Source organism: Anabrus simplex, chromosome 1 (genome assembly GCF_040414725.1).
Source record: "Anabrus simplex isolate iqAnaSimp1 chromosome 1, ASM4041472v1, whole genome shotgun sequence".
NCBI lineage: Eukaryota > Metazoa > Arthropoda > Insecta > Orthoptera > Tettigoniidae > Anabrus > Anabrus simplex.
In genome coordinates this window covers 784,189,910-784,209,049 of record NC_090265.1, presented here as the reverse complement: position 1 = coordinate 784,209,049, position 19,140 = coordinate 784,189,910, and the positions used below count along the sequence as shown (strand labels likewise).

Here is a 19,140-nt window from a genome sequence, read left to right as displayed (position 1 = left end):
GGTATCGCAAAATCCAATGGTTACAATAATTTTGTTATTAAAAGAATAATAAACAAATACTGACATCGTCCTTCGACTACATTAAAGAAAGAAAAACCCAACGTCCCCTTAATCTCCATCTTCACATTTAATAAAGAGATCTCTAAAATCACTAACATTTTTAAGAAACAAAATGGAAAAATAGCCTTTAAAACAAATATTAAAAATGCAGGTATCTTTATTATTCCACATCAGTTAATTGAATGAATGAATTAATGAATGAATGAAAACCTACAACCTGTTTTCCAGTCAATGACCGGGTCAGGGATGTGATGAATGAATCATATATATAGGCTATTAGTACGATGGGGTCGCCACTCCCAAAGTGATCTGTTAATGACTGACAGATGCTATGAAATGAGAATGGAGAGTGTTTGCTGAAATGAAAGATGACAGGGAAAACTGGAATACCCGGAGAAAAACCTGTCCCACCTCCACTCTATCCAGCACAAATCTTACATGGAATGACCAGGATTTGAACCACGGTATCCAGCGATGAGAGGCCGACGTGCGACCTTCTGAGCCATAGAGGCTCCATTTAATAGAATTATTAGTTTCTCAAAATCAAGAGTTTACAGAATCAAGTGTAATAATTGCAATTTTTGGTATGTTGGACAGACTGGGAGAAGTTTCAACACAAGATATTCAGAATATATTAATGGCCTAAGATATAACAAATTCGCAGCAGGTCAACACATGCAAGATAACAATCATAATTTTACTAACATAGAACAAGATATGGAAATCCTTAAGATATTAAACAAAGGCCCCCTACTTGATATAACAGAAAACTGTTTTATACATTTAGATCAGTATTTCAATTCAAACTACAACATTAATGACATTTCAGAGAAATCCAATAATCTATTTGACCTTCTCATTATTATTTTTTAAAATTTTAATTTAACAAATCAAAAATTGGTTTTCAATCAATTCATGGTACCTTTCCGCAGCATTTACCCCTATTCCCACACTCCTCAGCCCCGCCATAAGATAGCCCCTCCTCACTTCTCCCTCCCTTCCCCGTTTTGTCCGATCTGCCTTTCCCCTTTTTTTCCCCTCCCTTCCTCACCTTCCTTCCAGCTATGCAGTATTTCCAACACATCGCAGCGCAAGGTGAGTCACATATTATATTGTATTATTTTTAATGTTTTTACTATTACAGCCCTTGTACTAATTTGGCTTATTATTATTATTATTATTATTATTATTATTATTATTATTATTTATCAGTTCACTTGTTTCCACATTGAACTGCGAATCTTCTCCACCTACTTCACAGAAAAAAATTGCTTTCAAGCCCAATTTTTGCCTTCAGTTTTTTAAGAACATTAATCTAGAAGCTCTTTGGACATCAATGTACGATGTTTCTACATTGTTCACTGCATGTGCATAAATTGTTTTCTAAATGCCACTGCTACCATATGAAGACTTACAGCTGTCAGAACTTTGTAGCGAAGGATACATAAATTTTCAACGATCTTCGGCATGCAGATTGATAAAATTGAGTCATCTTTCAATGGCTGCTAAGTGCCTTACTTTAATGCAATTTATGCATAATTTAAAACTTTTATCTTCATTGTGACTGTTTCATCTTCTTCAACTTTTAACTTTACAGCGTCAAACCACAATGTTTTTGCGATATATATACTATGTTTATGGACTATTTAATATGTTGTGCAATTCTTATTCTTGGCTGATGATGACCTTGACCTTAGGTCGAAACTAGTTCCACATAAATGTTTCATTTGTAATGTAACCTGCATTACTAAATTTTTACATTGAAAATATGGACGTGTTAAGGGGCCCATAGATGTGCAATATTATTGTGCAATGTTGGGATTTGTGCAAAAAAATTGATAGTGTGTATTTAATATTGAAGGGTTGTGCAATAAATTGTACGAAATCAAGAAAGTTTGAAATATATTGCGCAAATCGCAAAATACTGTGCTGTGTGTTGGCAATATTGTGCAATATCCCGTCTTCCCGCCAGTTGGTATCAACAAGCGTTGGAGAAGGTATCGTGATGACAGGCAAAAAGGAGGAGAAAAAGTTTATTTTGGAGTTTATCGAAGTGTACCATGGCTCTGTGGGACGTTAAGAGCAAAGCGAGGAGTTCCTCATACAATTCACCATTCATGCGTGGCAAGTTTTGAAAATCATTTGGTTCCCATTTTCTCAGTTCATTGAGTAAATTTTCATGAGTGTACTTTTCTCTGTCTGGAAACCACTGTTTGGCCCTTGTGCTTCTTTTCCGTTTCTGCTTCTTTTTGGCACTTACGCCCACGGCGATCAAAACTCAGCAAAGATCAGTGTCACTCAATATAATCACCAAATAATAATAATAATAATAATAATAATAATAATAATAATAATAATAATAATAATAATAATAATAATCGTATGGCCTCAGCTACCGTGTGCAGACATTTCGATTTGACGCCATCTGGCTGTCTGCTCGTCAATTTCGACGTTCCGTTTTACTCTAGGTCCGCTAGATGGCAGACAGAGTAAACCGGATCTCTCTTGGGCGTCTATGGCTGAGATTTAATTAATTTTGTCGGGTAAATACCAAATGTATCACCAGAGATCTTTTACATGCCGACATCGTACGACATGGAGTGTCGAATGGACTTTTTTCCGCCCTTCAAAAATCCGACTACCTCTGCCGGGTTTGAACCCGCTATCTTGGGATCCAGAAGCCGACACTCTACCACGGATCCGGCATGGACTGATTATATATTGCAACGCATATTGTATGTCTATGACCGCTTTGCACAATATATTGCACAACTATCAATATTATCTCCACACAATTCTATTAATTGCACAAACTCGATTTTTGTGCAATAATATTGTACGTCTATAGGCAGCTAACAATATATTGTACAATCCATTTTGCGGAATAATATTCCACGTCTATGGGCCCCTTTAAACTAAACTTTCAATTTTATATGTAATCACAGTTCAATACGGTCCTTCAACATGAAGTTTATATCTCTTAACGAATCTTGGGAGTCAGGAACCCATTTTTACCAAGACTGTAAGGAGCCAACTCCACCGCATAGACTTCACCAGCCAACGACCAACTCGTGTCAGCACTTCATATAGCACTTCCATTGCATCTATCATGAAGGAATAAAAATTAATTAATATTTAATATTAAACACAATGTGTTCATATGATTTTAAAAATAGAGAAATTCACTGTCAATACAAGGTTTCGCCTTTTGCATAATGAGAAAGGGGAAGTGTTCTTTGTTTGCAGTCAAACAGGTGGTATAGTGAACAATGTGAGCCGCAGATTTCACAAACACAGTCGCTGGTTACCTGGTGAAAAACTTTCTTATTACAAATACGGTGATGAAAGCAGTAAATTTCTCATCTCATATAGAGGTAACGTAGCTCAAAAATGGCTGCTTTCCATTCACTGTTCATGGCAGGAGTATTAAAGAATTCTGGGTCTATTTTTGCAGTATTCTCGAGTCATTCTTCCAAGAACCTTTTGGTAGCTGGGGTTGGTGTCAGATTATAAGTTGTCATCAGATCATCTATGAAGGAAGATCGAAAACTTGGGACAAAACTAAAGTGAGATACATAAAAAGAACACTTTGCATCTCAAGGTTTTTACCAAATCAACTTGAAGGAAAACAATTAAGGCATAGGCAAGAAAAGAATAATAATCTGCTAGTATCAATATTTACTGTAGTTTTAACTTCAGTTATATCGTTTCATTTTACCTGTTACGATAAGGATATGTCTGAGTGCAGTTTCCTTCTCAAGTAGTGATAAAATAATACCCTTATTTACACTAAAGAAAAAAATAATTACATTAGCATGTAGTTATATTTCATGAAAGTTGAAAATCTTATGAGGAAGGAATTGTAGTGTAGTTGTTTTATTAGGTAGCATCTTGCTTGCTATATTGGTATTTCAGCTTAACAGCAGTTTTTATTTCTGTTAGGGCGTAGTTGGTTAAAATAACAACAACAACAACAACAACAACAATAAATGACATAGTCATACTCAGCAATAATACACAGGAGGCAAAGGAAGCACTGGAATGCTTGCATGAAATAGCTGCCAAAAGAAGTCTACAGATATCTTATGAGAAGACCCAATACATGGAATGACAGAACAACAGTGTGCACACCATGCATACTGTATATGGATCCATAAAAAGAGTCGAAAAATTTAAATATTTAGGGGAATTCATACAAATAGGAGGATCAAACAAGGCGTCTAACATAGAACGAACGGAAAAACTCCAGAGAGCATACAAACTCACATGGTCACATATTAAGAAAAGCATATCAAGACAGGCCAAACTTAGAGACTACAAAACAGTCGTATTACCAGAAGCATTGTATGCATCAGAAACAACCACAATTGGAGCATCAGGCATCATTATCATTTTACAGTTCCAGTTTCCCGGGTACTGTCTTCCATTCTGTCTTATTGAGATAAGTTCTGTTGTTAATGACGTCCTCCAGTGTCCTTCCCCGATCTGCAATGTCCATCTTTACGATGTCCATCCAGTGAGTTCTTGGTTTTCCCACCATCCGTTTCCCTGCCACTTGTCTCTCCAAGTTAACATATGCTGTCCTTATTGGCTCCATCCTCATTACATGCCCGAATCACCTCAGTCTGGACATGCTGACTCGATCTAACAATGATGTAACAATCCCAGCTTCCTTCCTAACCACATAATTCCTTAACTTGTCCAGTTTGGTTTTTTGAATTGTGGATCTAAGGAACTTCATCTCAGATGCCTGCAACCTTGATGAATCTTTCTTAGTGAGGGTGCAGGTTTCAATACCATAGGTTAAGACTGGTATGAAGTACTGATTGAACATAAGCAGCTTTAATTTTGTTGGTACTTTGGGATCCCAGAGGAGTGTTCGTACTTGCTGGCAAAAGTGAGATTAAGACTTCATTGGTGCTCACGCAACATTAGTACCATGGTTACCGCTTGCATCGCCAATATCTACACACGGTATGACTGTCCTATGTTTATTTCTCGCAGACGACGAAGCACAACGCTGCCAACCACTGTACTTAGGAACTAGAGCAGACATCTACTTACCTCAGCAAACACCATGGTCTGCACTGGTTAGGGTAGGGCATGGACAAGACCATTAGTCTGGATTCGTTAGAGTAGTGAGCCCTGGATCAAAACTACTTTCTTTCTCAGAAAATGAAACAATTGATAGCAGGAAAGCCTAGTACGTTTTTCTTGGTACATAGAGCCTCCAGATCTAGGCAGCAGTGCATCTGTCCATTGTTGATACAGAATACGTAAGTAATAATAATAATAACTTAAATGTTTCCACCTTTTCAATACATTCACAAAATTACAAAATTATACGGTACTAGTTTCGACCCATCTAGGGGTCATCATCAGCCGTATTGGAGCAAAGATCATTTGTGGCGAAATCCTAAGACAATATTATTTTAAAGAATAACAAGTGAAATGAGATGTTATGGTAATAGTTAATAATACAAGGAATATACATAATGCAGCCAACCTAAACTCAATCCTAAATTTAATCAAAGGTACTTTTCCAAGACAATTACACTTTCTCCCGCACCCTTCAGCCCCACCTTAAGCCCTCTTCCTAAGCCATATTTCATTTCAATACAAGAACTTACTGATTTCCATGATTATAATTTTTACAACACCCCATTTATACTTTATTCTTTGTTAAAAACCTCTTATTATGTATATTCCTTGTATTATTAACTATTACCATAACATCTCATTTCACTTGTTATTCTTTAAAATAATATTGTCTTAGGATTTCGCCACAAATGATCTTTGCTCCAATACGGCTGATGATGACCCCTAGATGGGTCGAAACTAGTACCGTATAATTTTGTAATTTTGTGAATGTATTGAAAAGGTGGAAACATTTAAGTTATTATTATTATTACTTATATATTGTTCAATACGGACCAAAAACATGAAATTCATAACCATCAACAGAATACGTATGTAATTCTATTGACATGGCATCGTGCGATGCATGAGTCATTAATGTTACCAGTTTTTCATCTAATTACAAGAACAGCTTTAATGATTTCATGCAATTGTATCTACGTCACGATTTCCTTTCAAATAGCAGAGTATGTGAAAAGTGTGGCCATGAGGTCAAATTATTAGTGAATAAGAAGCTTAATCGCGTAGCCTTTTCATGTCGTTGGCGAGTACAAGGGGGTTGGGAATGTGGATGGTACGCCAGTGCTCAGAAAAATACTTTCTTTGGTGACTCTGTATTGAACTTGTACCAAATAGGTTGTTTTGCAGTCTTTAATCCTTGTAGCCATTCCAGCAATGGAAAATAGCGTCTGCTACTCTTCATTAAGTTATAAAAGTAAATTTACTTCTTGAAGTGGGTTTGTGGTTCCCTGGCCATGGCAATGGGCACATCTATTCTCTAAAAGGAATTTAAAGTAAGTTTTGAATGCTTTCTTCTACATCACCTCCTTATAAAACTTAATAAAACTTGCGTGAGCACGGCTGAAGTTTTACCACCTCCTTTGTGGCTAGTGTATCTCGAGATATTACACTGCCGAGGTATGTAAAGCTTTCCACACTTTCTAGTGGATGGTTTTCTAGAATGATGTTCGCTGGTCGTCCCTCTCTGTTTATTGCCATCACTACTGTTTTGAGTTTGCTTACCTTCAGATCTTCTTCTTCTTTTCCTTTGTCCTGTTAGGCATCGGGACATTTCAGCCATTTATTAAAGTTTCTTCTGTCGTGCGCCATTCTCTGAACCTCACCCAGGGTCTTCCCTCACTTCCTGATCATTCCCAAGATGTAGGCCTACTCCTCCCATTCAATCCGTGGCCTCCCTCTGTTCTTCTTCCTGTTGGTCTGGCTCGCCACACCTGCTTCGCTTTCCTTTCATCTTCCATTCTTTCTAGGTGACCAATCCAGCCCAATCCTCTCCTCTCAATGACATCCATTATTGGCTCCTGCTGAAGCTCATCTCTCACTGTGGTGTTTCTAATATGGTCTCCTCAAGTTTTCCCGGCAACTTTCCGCAAATATCTCATCTCAGCGGCACCAAACGACTCTCTAGTTTTTTATGCACTGTCCAACCCTCTGCACAATACAGGAGATTTCGCAGGTAAAAGGCATGATATGCCCGCATTTTTGTGTTTCTAATAATTTCTTTCTTTCCTATGATTGTGTTGTTTATACCATAGTAAACTTGATTAGCTTTTCTAATTCTGTTGTTTATTTCTGCCTCTAATTTTCCATCCTCTCTGAAAATGGTGCCCAGATACTCAATTTGTTCTATTTGCTCAATATCCTCATTGTTCCACTTGATTTGAAGCTGTACTTTTTCTCCTTTGGTGAACTGCATGACCTTGGTTTTGCTCGCATTCACTTCCATACCACGGTCCTGGAAGGCATAAGCCCATTTAGTAAGAGCTTGTTGGCGATCCTCCCTTTCCTAGCCAAAATCAGAATGTCATCTGTATAAACCAAGGATTGGACATATATTGGTCTCATGTTCCAGTTGCCAACCTTAATTCTTTTAGTTCTTTTACACTGCTTAATGACTTGGTTCATGAAGATCACAAAGATAAGAGGGCTCAAGCTGTCACCCTGCTTTACTCCCTTCGCCATTTCAAATTCCCTAGAGCATTCACCAGCTATTCTCCCCACTCCTTGGACTCTATTGTACATGCTCCTAATGCGGCATGAGAGAGTCTTGGTTACCTTTTCATCTTCAAGTGCTGCCCAAAGCCATTCCCTGGGGACCGAGTCAAATGCGGATAGAATGCAGCTAGAATGTATTACAGAACTATTTTAAATAGTAGTACATTTCACACTAGTCAATATGGATCAAACAACTATATTAACCACAGCGCGGAAGAAGAAACTCTCGTAAACTTTCTGAGGAAAAATGGGATAACTAGTGACATTCAATGTGAAATGCTGGAAACAAAAGGGATAAATAAGTCGTTTAAACTTGGCCTATCCTTGGGGGAACTCGAGAAAGTAAAATCACCAGGTTTCTGGCCAAAAAGAGTAATAGTCGGAAGGTTCAATTTTCGCCGAGAAAGGCGAGTTGGGGTCGAACTTTGACATGTTGATCAGTGCAGAAGATGAACCAGCAAAGACTAACGACACGAACCTTCTTGAAATAAACATCATGCTATGGAACGTAGAAGGTTTACGAAAACTAATCAAAACAACACCTGATAACTTATGGAACGGACTCGATGTAATAATTACCACAGAAACAATGATCACAGAAAATTTAGACATACCTCACTACTACAGCAAACATGCACTAGCAATCCAAAAGAGCCGAGGAAGACCAGAAGGAGGCATATCCTGCTTCTATAATGATAAAATAGGAGTGATCAAAGAAATCGATATTGAAGAAAATACAATTATTGTGAAAACAGCCAACATATCTTTCGTAGGAATTTATATCAGCCCTGCAAAAACTATGGATGACGCGATGGAACAAGTCGTTAGGGCAATAACATATGTAGCAAGGGAAGAAAATGTTATAATTACCGGCGACCTGAACTGCAGGCTCGACAAACCGAACAGCAAGACAGATCTCTTCTTGGAAATCTTAGCAGCTGAAGGATACAATCTGATCAATAAAAAAGAGGAAGTTACATACATTGCACCGAATGGAACTAGCACTATCGATCTCATCTTCTTCCGAGGCAAAGGGATCACCTTTATGCATCACCAAATAGCAAAACGACAAAACATTTCAGTACTCAAGAAACATTTACCAATCTATGCGACTTTCAGAGTAAGAAAGAACTGCCAAGACAAAGTAAAACTGTCACAAACAGGATCAAGAAAACTAGACATCGATAAACTACAGGCAAACCAAACAAAGGTAGAATTAGCATCACAGCTCATTGAAGCAGACCAAACAGATTCCGCTCTAGAAATTATCAACCACTACATTAGAAACGCCATGATACCCAAAACAGAACGGACCTCAAAAATTTGGTTTGATCATGAGTGTTATGAAGAACGAAGGAAAACACTTCAACTACTGCGTCAAGCCAGACAACAAACGAACAAATCAAATCTTCAAATGTACGCTCGTCAAAGAAAACTCTATAAGCATCTGTTAGCTCTCAAGAAATCGGCCTATATGGAAGACCACGCAAAGGTACAAGCTAAGGAAGCTCTTAAAGACCCCTACATAGCCTTGAAGAAAAAAGTACAAAATCAATCAAATCATATAACCATTGAATCTTGGGAAACCCACTTCACAACAATTCTCAACAAAGAAAACAGAACCCGGGCTCTCGACATCAGAGAACAGAACAATTCAACAATATCTGCAATAACCCTTACAGAAGTAAAAGGGACGGTATTTACCATGAAAAAAGCGGAAGGCTGCAGGGCCAGACGGGATATATACTGAAAATCTACAAGACTCCCTAGAAATATTAGGTCCCGTATGGACAAAACTCTTCAATAGAAGTCTTGAAAGCGGATTTATCCCAGATAGCTGGAGGCAATCACGAATGAAAATCCTCTATAAAGGAAAAGGAGAAACCGATGATGAAAACTCATACAGAGGAATAGCGTTAGAGAACAACTCCTTCAAGATTTATACAAGAATTCTCGCCCGGCGACTTGAGAGGGAAATTGAAATCCACATTCCGGAGGAGCAATTTGGATTCAGGAAAGGGAGAGGGACCCTGCACGCAATTGCAAATCTACTAAATGACATACATGAGGCACTAAGGCACAGAGGAGGAAAATTTCACGTTGTCTTCATTGATTATACGAAAGCCTTCGATTTTCTGAACAGAGCCAAGTTAATGAAGAAGCTAGAACATATGATTGGACAAAACAACCCTCTGGTCACTACAATAAATAATTTGCTAGCATTCAATTTCGTTGAAATCGAAGACGGTGTAACAACCTCATCCCCCATCACACAAACAAATGAGATCCTCCAGAGTGATCCAATAAGCCCAATCTTATTCAATATCGCCACAGCAGATGTAACGAACTTAATACAGAACTTTCCAGTTGTGCTATACGCCTATGCAGATGACATGATACTAGGCTCTAGAAACAGGGAGGTCCTCCAGGAAGCAATGGACAAGTTACAGATCTGGGCTAACGAAAATGACCTACAGTTAAATAAAGACAAAACTGTTTACATGACATTTCGAAAAGGAGGAAGAGTTGCGGCACAAGACACAATCACGTTTTCAGGACAGACCTTGAAAAAAGTAGGTAATTTCCGATACCTCGGCATCACTCTTCAATCTAATGGTACCTTTTACAGAATACACATAAGAGAAAGAACAGCAGCAGCCATACGAGGGATCTACAACATAGAAAACCCCACCATGATCTCGCTAAAAACAGCAATGCTTCTCTTCCGCAGCAAAATTCTCCCTGCTCTCAACTATGGTATTCATCTCATCTGGGACCACCTTACTATGACCGACTTAGAAACCCTAGAAAGTGCAAAAGCCAGATTCCTGAAAAGAATACTGGGGATAGCAAAAACAGCGCCGTCAAGACTAGCGTATATGCTTGCAAAAGAACGCTTTTTCATAGAAGATATGAGGTACATCCTACAGCTACCATCTACACCACAAGCAGAAGAAGTCCTTAGGAAAAGAAAAGGAAAACAAGAAGAAATATGGCCGGAATTTTTCACAACAGAAGCCATGCTAGACCGAAGATGGAGTGGACCAAACCAGGTTTTGCGAAGTGCCATTACATGGATTTCATCATAAATTGTGCATGAAAACATACTTCCATGACCCAGATGAAGACTGCTTATGCAAACTATGCAACAAAGTGTGTGAGCGTTATCATTTTACAATTTGTACACAGAGACACAAGACTCTAAAGTAATACAGCAAAGAATAATGTATTTTGTATCTATTCAATCAGTGTATACCAATTTTATGCACGTTTGTGCGCTCTTTCCTTAATAATAATAATAATAATAATAATAATAATAATAATAATAATATTAACCTATCATGGTTGTTTATCAAATGCAGCTAAAACATCCTTCCCACGACTATGTTGTTTCTCTATATACTCCAGTATGCGAGAACGGCCACACTGGAATGACAAATTGCTCGATAGTTTGCACAGTCCAGAGTGCTGCCCTTCTTATGGATAGGAACAATAATGTTCTTCTCCCAATCCTTTAGAATCTTCTGAATGCTCCATGCTTGTTGGCATATCCTTGTCATCCATTTCACCACAGCCTCTCCTCCATACTTCATCAATTCTGGTGAAATTCCATCCCAACCAGCTGCCTTGCCCACCTTCATTTCAGTGATAGGCTCTCTTACTTTACTCTGCGTAATTGTCTCCTCTTCTTCTACTGTCGGATTTTTTATTATGGACACTCGAGTTTAGGCTTTAATTACAAACAAACCAATAGGCCTATTGCATTGTGAGTTATACAGATATTTTCCTTGTTTAATTCTACATTAGTGTATATAAGACACATTATTTTCGACGCTCATTAAATATTTTTTATTTGTGGTTGTAATAGATATTGCCCGGGTTTTTGGCTTCTTCTCTAGGAAGCACTCGCTTAGGAATATATACAAGGAAAACTATTTGTCTGATGGTAGTGAAATTTTTATATATTATAACCACATGTATTTTTAGTGCAATACTCAAGTTAGAATTTTTTTCAACCACCCCGAAAAAAGTTCTTATCATTTTCCCAAAGCAACTCTTTCTCAGCCCAGGATAAATGTACAGCAGCAAACTTGGGCTTGTTTTGAAGCACTCAGTTGTGGTTATCAGAAACTACAACGACTGTAACCCTACAGTGTGGTACCGAAATTATGAAGAGTAATATTGAAAGGAGGTTTTGTGTGCGCCGGACCGTGCGATAACAGCAGGCCGGGTGGTGAAATCGGGTGCAGGGTTGCCGTGTTCAGTAACAATCATGCGTGCAACGAACACAGCTTTTCGTTTACTTTCAACCTTTAATTTTATTTCCTCTCATAAATTCAACAGTTGCTGCATCCCGACATATATAACTTAGACGAATTAGAGACTTAAGAGCACACAGCTACAAGATCTTCTTTAAAGACGAGACCTCGTGCGGAGGAACCATACTATGAAATATGGGTGGCAAGAAAACGTGGTTGAAGCTTTAGTAACGACTTTGACAACTATAATCTGTACATAGGGTACATTCAGCAAATTTATGGATGGCGTGGAGGGTTCAAAACACCGTCTGGAGCTGGGAAACGAATCATAATTTTACACATCGGAAGTGAAGGATTTCTTGACAGTGCAGAACTTTGTTTTATTGGCAAGAAAGGAAGTGGTGATTACCACAATGAGATGAACTCGGCTCATTATGAAGAATGGTTCACGAAAGTCCTGAGTTTATTGCCTCAAAGGTCGGCTGTTGTTATAGATCAAGCTCCATATCATACGATGGTCAATCCTTCATCTAAAAACCCGAACATGTCATGGCTGAAACCTGAAATTTTATCTTGGATAACATCAAAGAATACCGGGCGAGTTGGCTTGTGGTTAGAAGCGTGCAGCTGTAAGCTCGCATCCGGGAGATAGTGGGTTCGAACCCCACTGTTGGCAGCCCTGAAAATGGTCTTCCATGGTTTCCCATTTTCACACCAGGCAAATGCTGGGGCTGAACCTTAATTAAGGCCACAGCCGATTCCTTCCCATTCCTAGGCCTTTCCTCTCCCATCGTCGCCATGAGACCTATATGTGTCGGTGCGACGTAAAGCAACTAGCAAAAAAAAACATCAAAGAATATTTCACTAGCACCTGAGTTGACGATTATAACAAATTAACTCAATTAGAGCTGATTGTCCTTGCCAGGCCTCATTTTCAAACACCGGTAAAGAAGATGGAACAACTGACTAAACGACTTCGACCAGATGTACAGCTTGTTTGGTTACCAGTGGCCCATTGCGAGCTTAATCCAATCAAGCTCATTTGGGCTTACGTAAAAGGGACAATAGCAAAAACAAATATGGCTAACACATTAGAAAATGGTAGAGGTATGGAACCAATTAACGCTTTATACCGAGAAGCCTTACGGACCGTGATTCCTGAACTCTGGAAACAATGTATTATACACGCCAAGAAAATTGAAGACCACTACTGGGAAAAAAGGTTGGACTGTCTGAAAATGACCCTTATTTCAAGCCAGTCATAATCAACATGAATGACAGCAGCACCGATTCATTGGAACACAGTGATTTTTCAGACGAAGAAAATTGATAGAATTAAATAATGTAAATATACGTAAATAATAATGCAAATAACTCGTGTAAAATTGCACAGTGATATTTCTAAATTAGGAAGTCAACCATTTTAAAATCTGCCATTGAAGGTCCAAAGCCCTTATGAGAAAAGGTGATGGGAAGTGGAATTTATAAGAGGAAATAAAATTAAAGGTTGAAAGTAAACGAAAAGCTGTGTTCGTTGCGCGCGTGATTGTTACTGAACGCGGCAACACTGTGCCCGATTTCACCACCCAGCCTGCTGTTAATCGCACGGTCCGGCGTACATAAAACCTCCTTTCAATATTACTCTTCATAAATTCGGTACCATACTGTAGGGTTACAGTCGTTGTAGTTTCTGATAAGCACGACTGAGTGCTTCAAAACAAGCCCAAGTTTGCTGCTGTACATTTATCCTGGGCTGAGAAAGAGTTGCTTTAGAAAAATGATAAGAACTTTTTTCGGAGTGGTTAAAAAAAGTTCTAACTTGAGTATTACACTAAAAATACATGTGGTTATAATATATAAAAATTTCACTACCATCAGACAAGTAGTTTTCCTTGTATCTATTCCTAAGTGAGCGCTTCCTAGAGAAGAAGCCATAAACCCGGGCAATACTTATTACAACCACATATAAAAATATTTAAGGAACATCAAAAATAATGTGTCTTATACACACTAATGTTGAATTAAACAAGGAAAATATTGGTATAACTCGCAATGCAATAGGCCTATTGGTTCGTTTGCAATTAAAGCCTAAACTCGAATGTCCATAATGAAAAATCCGACAGTAGTTCTTCTTCTGCCCCCCTTACCGGAGTCGTCTTGTGAATTCTGGTCTGCACGGAACACATCCTCATAATAAGTGCTCCATGTATCAAGAATGTCCCTTGGCCTCGTTTGGATCTTCTGGTTCCTGTCTTTAATGTTTCTGATTGTCTTTCCAGTTTTGCCTTGGATGGATCTTAGTATCTTCCAAAACTTCTTCTGATTATTTCTGTATTCTGATTCCATTTCCTCACCAAATTCCTGCCAGTTCTTTTCTTTTGCCGCTTGTACTTGCTGCTTAGCTTCGTTACATGCTTCAACATAGTTCCTCCAGTCCTCTACCCTTCTTGTTCTCATGTTCTCCTTCCATGCTACTTTTTTCCTCCTTACACCTTCCTTGACTTCCTCATTCCCCCACTTTGTTCATTTCCTTTGTGTGTTTACTGTAGTTTTCCCACAGACCTCTTCTGCTACTTTAATAATATTCATCTTAAATTCCCTCCATCTCTCTTCTTAGTTCCAACCTCTCTCGGGTTCTTCCCTTTCTGTTTGCTGAAGTTTTTCCCCCAACTTCTGAACATAATTCTGCCTCTCTAAATGCAGAAATTCTTATTTTCTCAAATCGTACATGAGAGGGTGTGGGTGTAGCTTTGAACCTTGTTTTCATAACCAGTAGCCTATGTTCCGTACTCATTTCTTCACTGCAGAAGACATTTACATCTAGTGAAGCATAAGTCATGTTCTTAGTGTAACAAAAGTAGTCAATGCAACTCATTGCTTCTCGGCCTACTGCCTCAAAAGTTCTTTTATGGATCTTTTTTTTGGGGAAAAGGGTGTTGCCAATCCTTAGCCCATTATTAATACAGAATTCCAACATTCTTTCACCATTGGTATTGATGGTACATTGTGCTCTATGTTGGCCCATACATCCATGTCCTCGACGTAACCTATTTCCAATCCTAGCATTCCAGTTCCCCATCATAATAACATGTCAACTTCTGTAGCTTTTTGCATTTGAACATTGAATTGCTCCTTATCTACTTCTTATCTTCTACTTCAGTGGGGGTATAGATCTGCACTAGCGTAATACTTTCTTCTAGTTCCACATCCACTGTGATAAGTCTGCAGTTAATAGGTTCCCATCCTGTCATTTTGTTTTCCACTGTTTTGGACATAATGATGGCCACTCCTTCTTTTGCCCATTCATTCCTGCTGACTCTTGAGTATCTCATTACATGTCCCTTATCCAAATTTATTTGGCCACTGCCTTTTCTCTTGGTTTCACTGACTCCAAGTGTGGCAAGCTTGTACTTCTCCATTTCTTCAACTATTTCTACCTCCTTCCCTGACAGCAAGGTCACATTCCAAGTACCAATTCTCATATACCATTTCGCACTCCTTGTTATCCGTCCGGCTACTCTCATGTTTCTCTGAATAGTTTATTTCGCTCCACATGGGTTATTAGCCCTACGGAAGCTAGCATGATGAGGGGTCTGCCCTCATAGCTGTCATGCCAGCCCGTTTTCTGTCAGGGTATCTTCCCTTAGCCTTTGGGGTCCACTCCCTATCTGCAAGACAGCAGTTTATGGTTCACAGTTCCTCTGCCTACTCCACCGTTGAGGTGTATACAAGGTTCCTTCTTCCGCCTTCATAGCCATTGGCTGCCAACTTCTGATGAATTTATGTGCCATTTCTTGCACAAAGGCTTTATCTGGCCTGAGATTGAACTCCTCGAACTTAACCTTCCATTCATTGAGTCTCGACTGTACTTGTTCCTCAGTTTCTCCCCAGATGATAACATCATCAGCAAAGGCCATTGCATTTAGTTCACCAGAGGTTTTCTTGATGTTCTTCATTATGTCATCCATGATTGTGATAAACAATAATGGGAATAGTGCATTGCCTTGCTGGACTCCACTTTCAGTCTTGAACCAGGATGAATGTCCATTACCCAACTGCACACAGCTGGTACAGTTCTCATACAGCACCTGAACTTTCCTCACCAGACCCTTTGGCACATTCCTTTTTCTCAGGCATTCCCATATCTTCTCTCTTGCAATGCTGTCATATGCCTTCTCAATGTCAAGGAAAACCATAAACAGATCTTTGCCTTTTTCCCAATATTTTTCCATTAACATACGGACACTAAAGATTAGGTCTGTTGTGGACCTGTTAGGCTTGAAGCCATACTGTTCCTTTTTAAATTGTGGTTCTAAGATGACTCGCAGTCTGCTCTCTAAGATTTTCTCAAGAATCTTAAGCCCATGAGAAAGGAGTGTTAATCTCCGGTAGTTGGAGCATTTTTTGGCTATTTCCATGATGCCCACTAACTCTTCACATTTCCCAGTCAGACTCAGTACATTGATTGTTCCTATTCAAGTATGTTGTCTTCTCTGGGGTTGTTGCACAATCACAAGGCTTGGGCTGTAAGCCATCATACCTGGCATGGGTCTGCGGATGCTGTTGTCTACTCTGAGTTCTTTGTTTGCATCCGAGGCTCGTATAAATATTGAAAGCGATTGCAGTTACTCTCCAACTGACTTGCTAGGCCTAACGTTAGAGAAGATTTTCTGTCAGGGTTATCTCCCTTAGCCTTTAGGAGTTCCCTGCCACATCTGCAAGGCAGTAGCTTCTAGTTGAATTTATATGTCATTTCCTACACAAAGGCTTCAACAAGCCCCCTAAGGGTGAACTCCTCTGCCCATAACCATTGGTTCTCCCTTAGTTTGTCAGGTTTGGTAACAGCCGCCCAACCCTTGACCAGACAGTCGCAGGTAGTACCGTCTACTGTCGCATATGGTAGCAGGATGTACCTGACCTGACTCCCATCAGGCATCATAGAGACAGAAATAAAAGAACATACAATTCTCAGAAAAATATTTTGACCAGTACACAGAGATGCCATATGGATGAAACGACCTACTGAAGAGTTGTACCAGCACACTGACAGACTCACAGACACGATCAGGAAACGCAGACTAACTTTCTATGGGCACATACGGAGAATGGATAACAACAGACTTGCAAAGAAAATCTTTTACGTAGTAAACAGTTCAACCAAGAAAACAAATTGGTATCATGAAATTGAGGAAGATGTAAGGCAGGTGGAGATCAACAGACAAATTATAGGAGACAGAAAGGAATTCAGAAAAAAATTAGGAATACAAAATTTATAGTAAATGAGAAGAAGACAGGAGCATTGTGGACAGAACAAAGGAAACAGGAGCACAGCTAAAGGATGAAGAGATTTTGGGAGGAGGAGAAGAGGAAGAAGGGAAAGAAGTGAAAATTGTGTCACCATAGGATATTGGAGTTCAAACACTGTTCATAAGGGCAAAAATGATATGAATGAATAATAACAACATGACCTTGCTGCGGTGGGGAGGCTTGCACATCCCAATGAAGCAGATTGGCGAGTCGTAGGTGCAACCATATCGGATGGGTATCTGTCAAGAGGTCAGACTAACGAATGATTCAACGAAAGGGGAGGTCGCAGCCTTTCGGAAGTTGCAGTGGCAGCAGTCTGGATAATTGACTGATATGGCCTTGTAATAATATTTGAAATGGCTTAGCTGTGTTGATACTGCTACATGGCTGAAAGTAATGGGAAACTTTAGCCGTTACTAACTTCCAAGAACATGCAGCTCTCTCTGCATGAATGAATGATGTACTGATGATGGCATCCTCCTGGGTAAAATATTCTGGAGATAAAATAGTCCCCCATTCAGATCTCTGGGTGGGGTCTACATGGGAGGGGCAATCATTAGGAAGATAAATACTGACATTCTGCAAGTCGTAGCATTTTAATTGTTGTGGTAGGTTAGAGAACCTGAAAAGGGAAATGGATAAGACTAAATTTAGATGTAGTTGGTATAAGTGAAGTACGTTGGCAGGAAAACAGGATTTTTGATCAGGCCACTACAAAATTATCAACACAAAAATCAAACATGGGAAATCCTGGAGTTTTATTTTTATTTTTTAGAACTGGCTTTACGTTGCACCAGGACAGATAGGTCTTATGGCGACGATGGGATAGCAAAGGCCTAGAAGTGGGAAGGAAGCAGCCATGGCCTTAATTAAGGTACAGCCCCAGCATTTGCCTGATGTGAAAATTGGAAACCATGGAATACCATCTTCAGGGCTGCCGACAGTGGGACTCAAATCCACTGTCTCCTAGATGCAAGCTCACAGCTGCGCGCCCTTAACCGCATGCCCAACTCGCCCGGTGAAGGAGTTTGTTTAATAATGAATAAGAAAATAGGGCAGCAGGTAAGCTAGGAAGAGGTATTAGGGATTGGAATAATTTGCCAAGGCAGATGTTTGATAAAATTCCAACTTCTTTGAAATCATTTAAGAAAAGGCTAGGTAAGAAATGGTAGGGATTCTGCCACTTGGGCTACAGCCCTACATGCAGATGAGTGGATTTGATTTATGACTGATTGAATAAATTATATCTTGGTGTTTCCGTATCATATAAAATGGTGGAAGTTTCACCTGAAGATTGTGAGAGATTGTTGGAAATGTTTGTATCTCTGGTCTGTTTTAGGCTCTCCACCTCTTGCAGACTTGAATTCAGTAGACATGGAGTTCTACAAGTGTCCTGCCCTCCCATATGCTACAGAGGCCCGTTTGAAGCACAAACAACAACTTCGAGCACTTAGTGCTCCATGGTGGGAACAACTGGAGTTACAGGGAAATTAATTGTGTTCTTACACAATATACTGTATGCAGCATTATTTGTGTATATTCAAAATAGTAAAGATTGGTTTAATACAATATTATTCTGATAGTTATACTATTTAACTTGCTTCCCTTATTCATTAGGTTAAAGCTGTGGTATCTAAACTCTTTTAATTCATTACATCCTTGCTAAGTAAGAGTATTTGTATAATGCCCTAGATCAAAACATGCCTATCTCTATCTCTATGTTAGCAAGACAACCTGTTCACCATTACATATCAAGTTAAATAAGGAAGTTACCAAAGTGGTAGGTAATTTCTGTCTACCAGGAACAATAATCAGTTGTAATGGTTCTAGTAGTCCAGAAATTTGCCTTTGCAGGGCTGCACTT

General features: G+C 39.1%; 1 protein-coding gene across 1 annotated transcript in view; it reads left to right on the top strand.

Annotated features, from left to right (window-relative positions):
• LOC136857518 (IQ calmodulin-binding motif-containing protein 1) overlaps positions 1-18,850 on the top strand; it is a 95,214-nt gene extending 76,364 nt beyond the window's left edge. Inside the window, exon 4 of the mRNA XM_067136230.2 lies at positions 18,616-18,850. Within this exon, the coding sequence (XP_066992331.2) occupies positions 18,616-18,770 (155 nt within the window). The 3' untranslated portion in view covers positions 18,771-18,850. The remainder of the gene's footprint in view (positions 1-18,615) is intronic.
• The last annotated feature ends 290 nt before the right edge of the window (positions 18,851-19,140 follow it).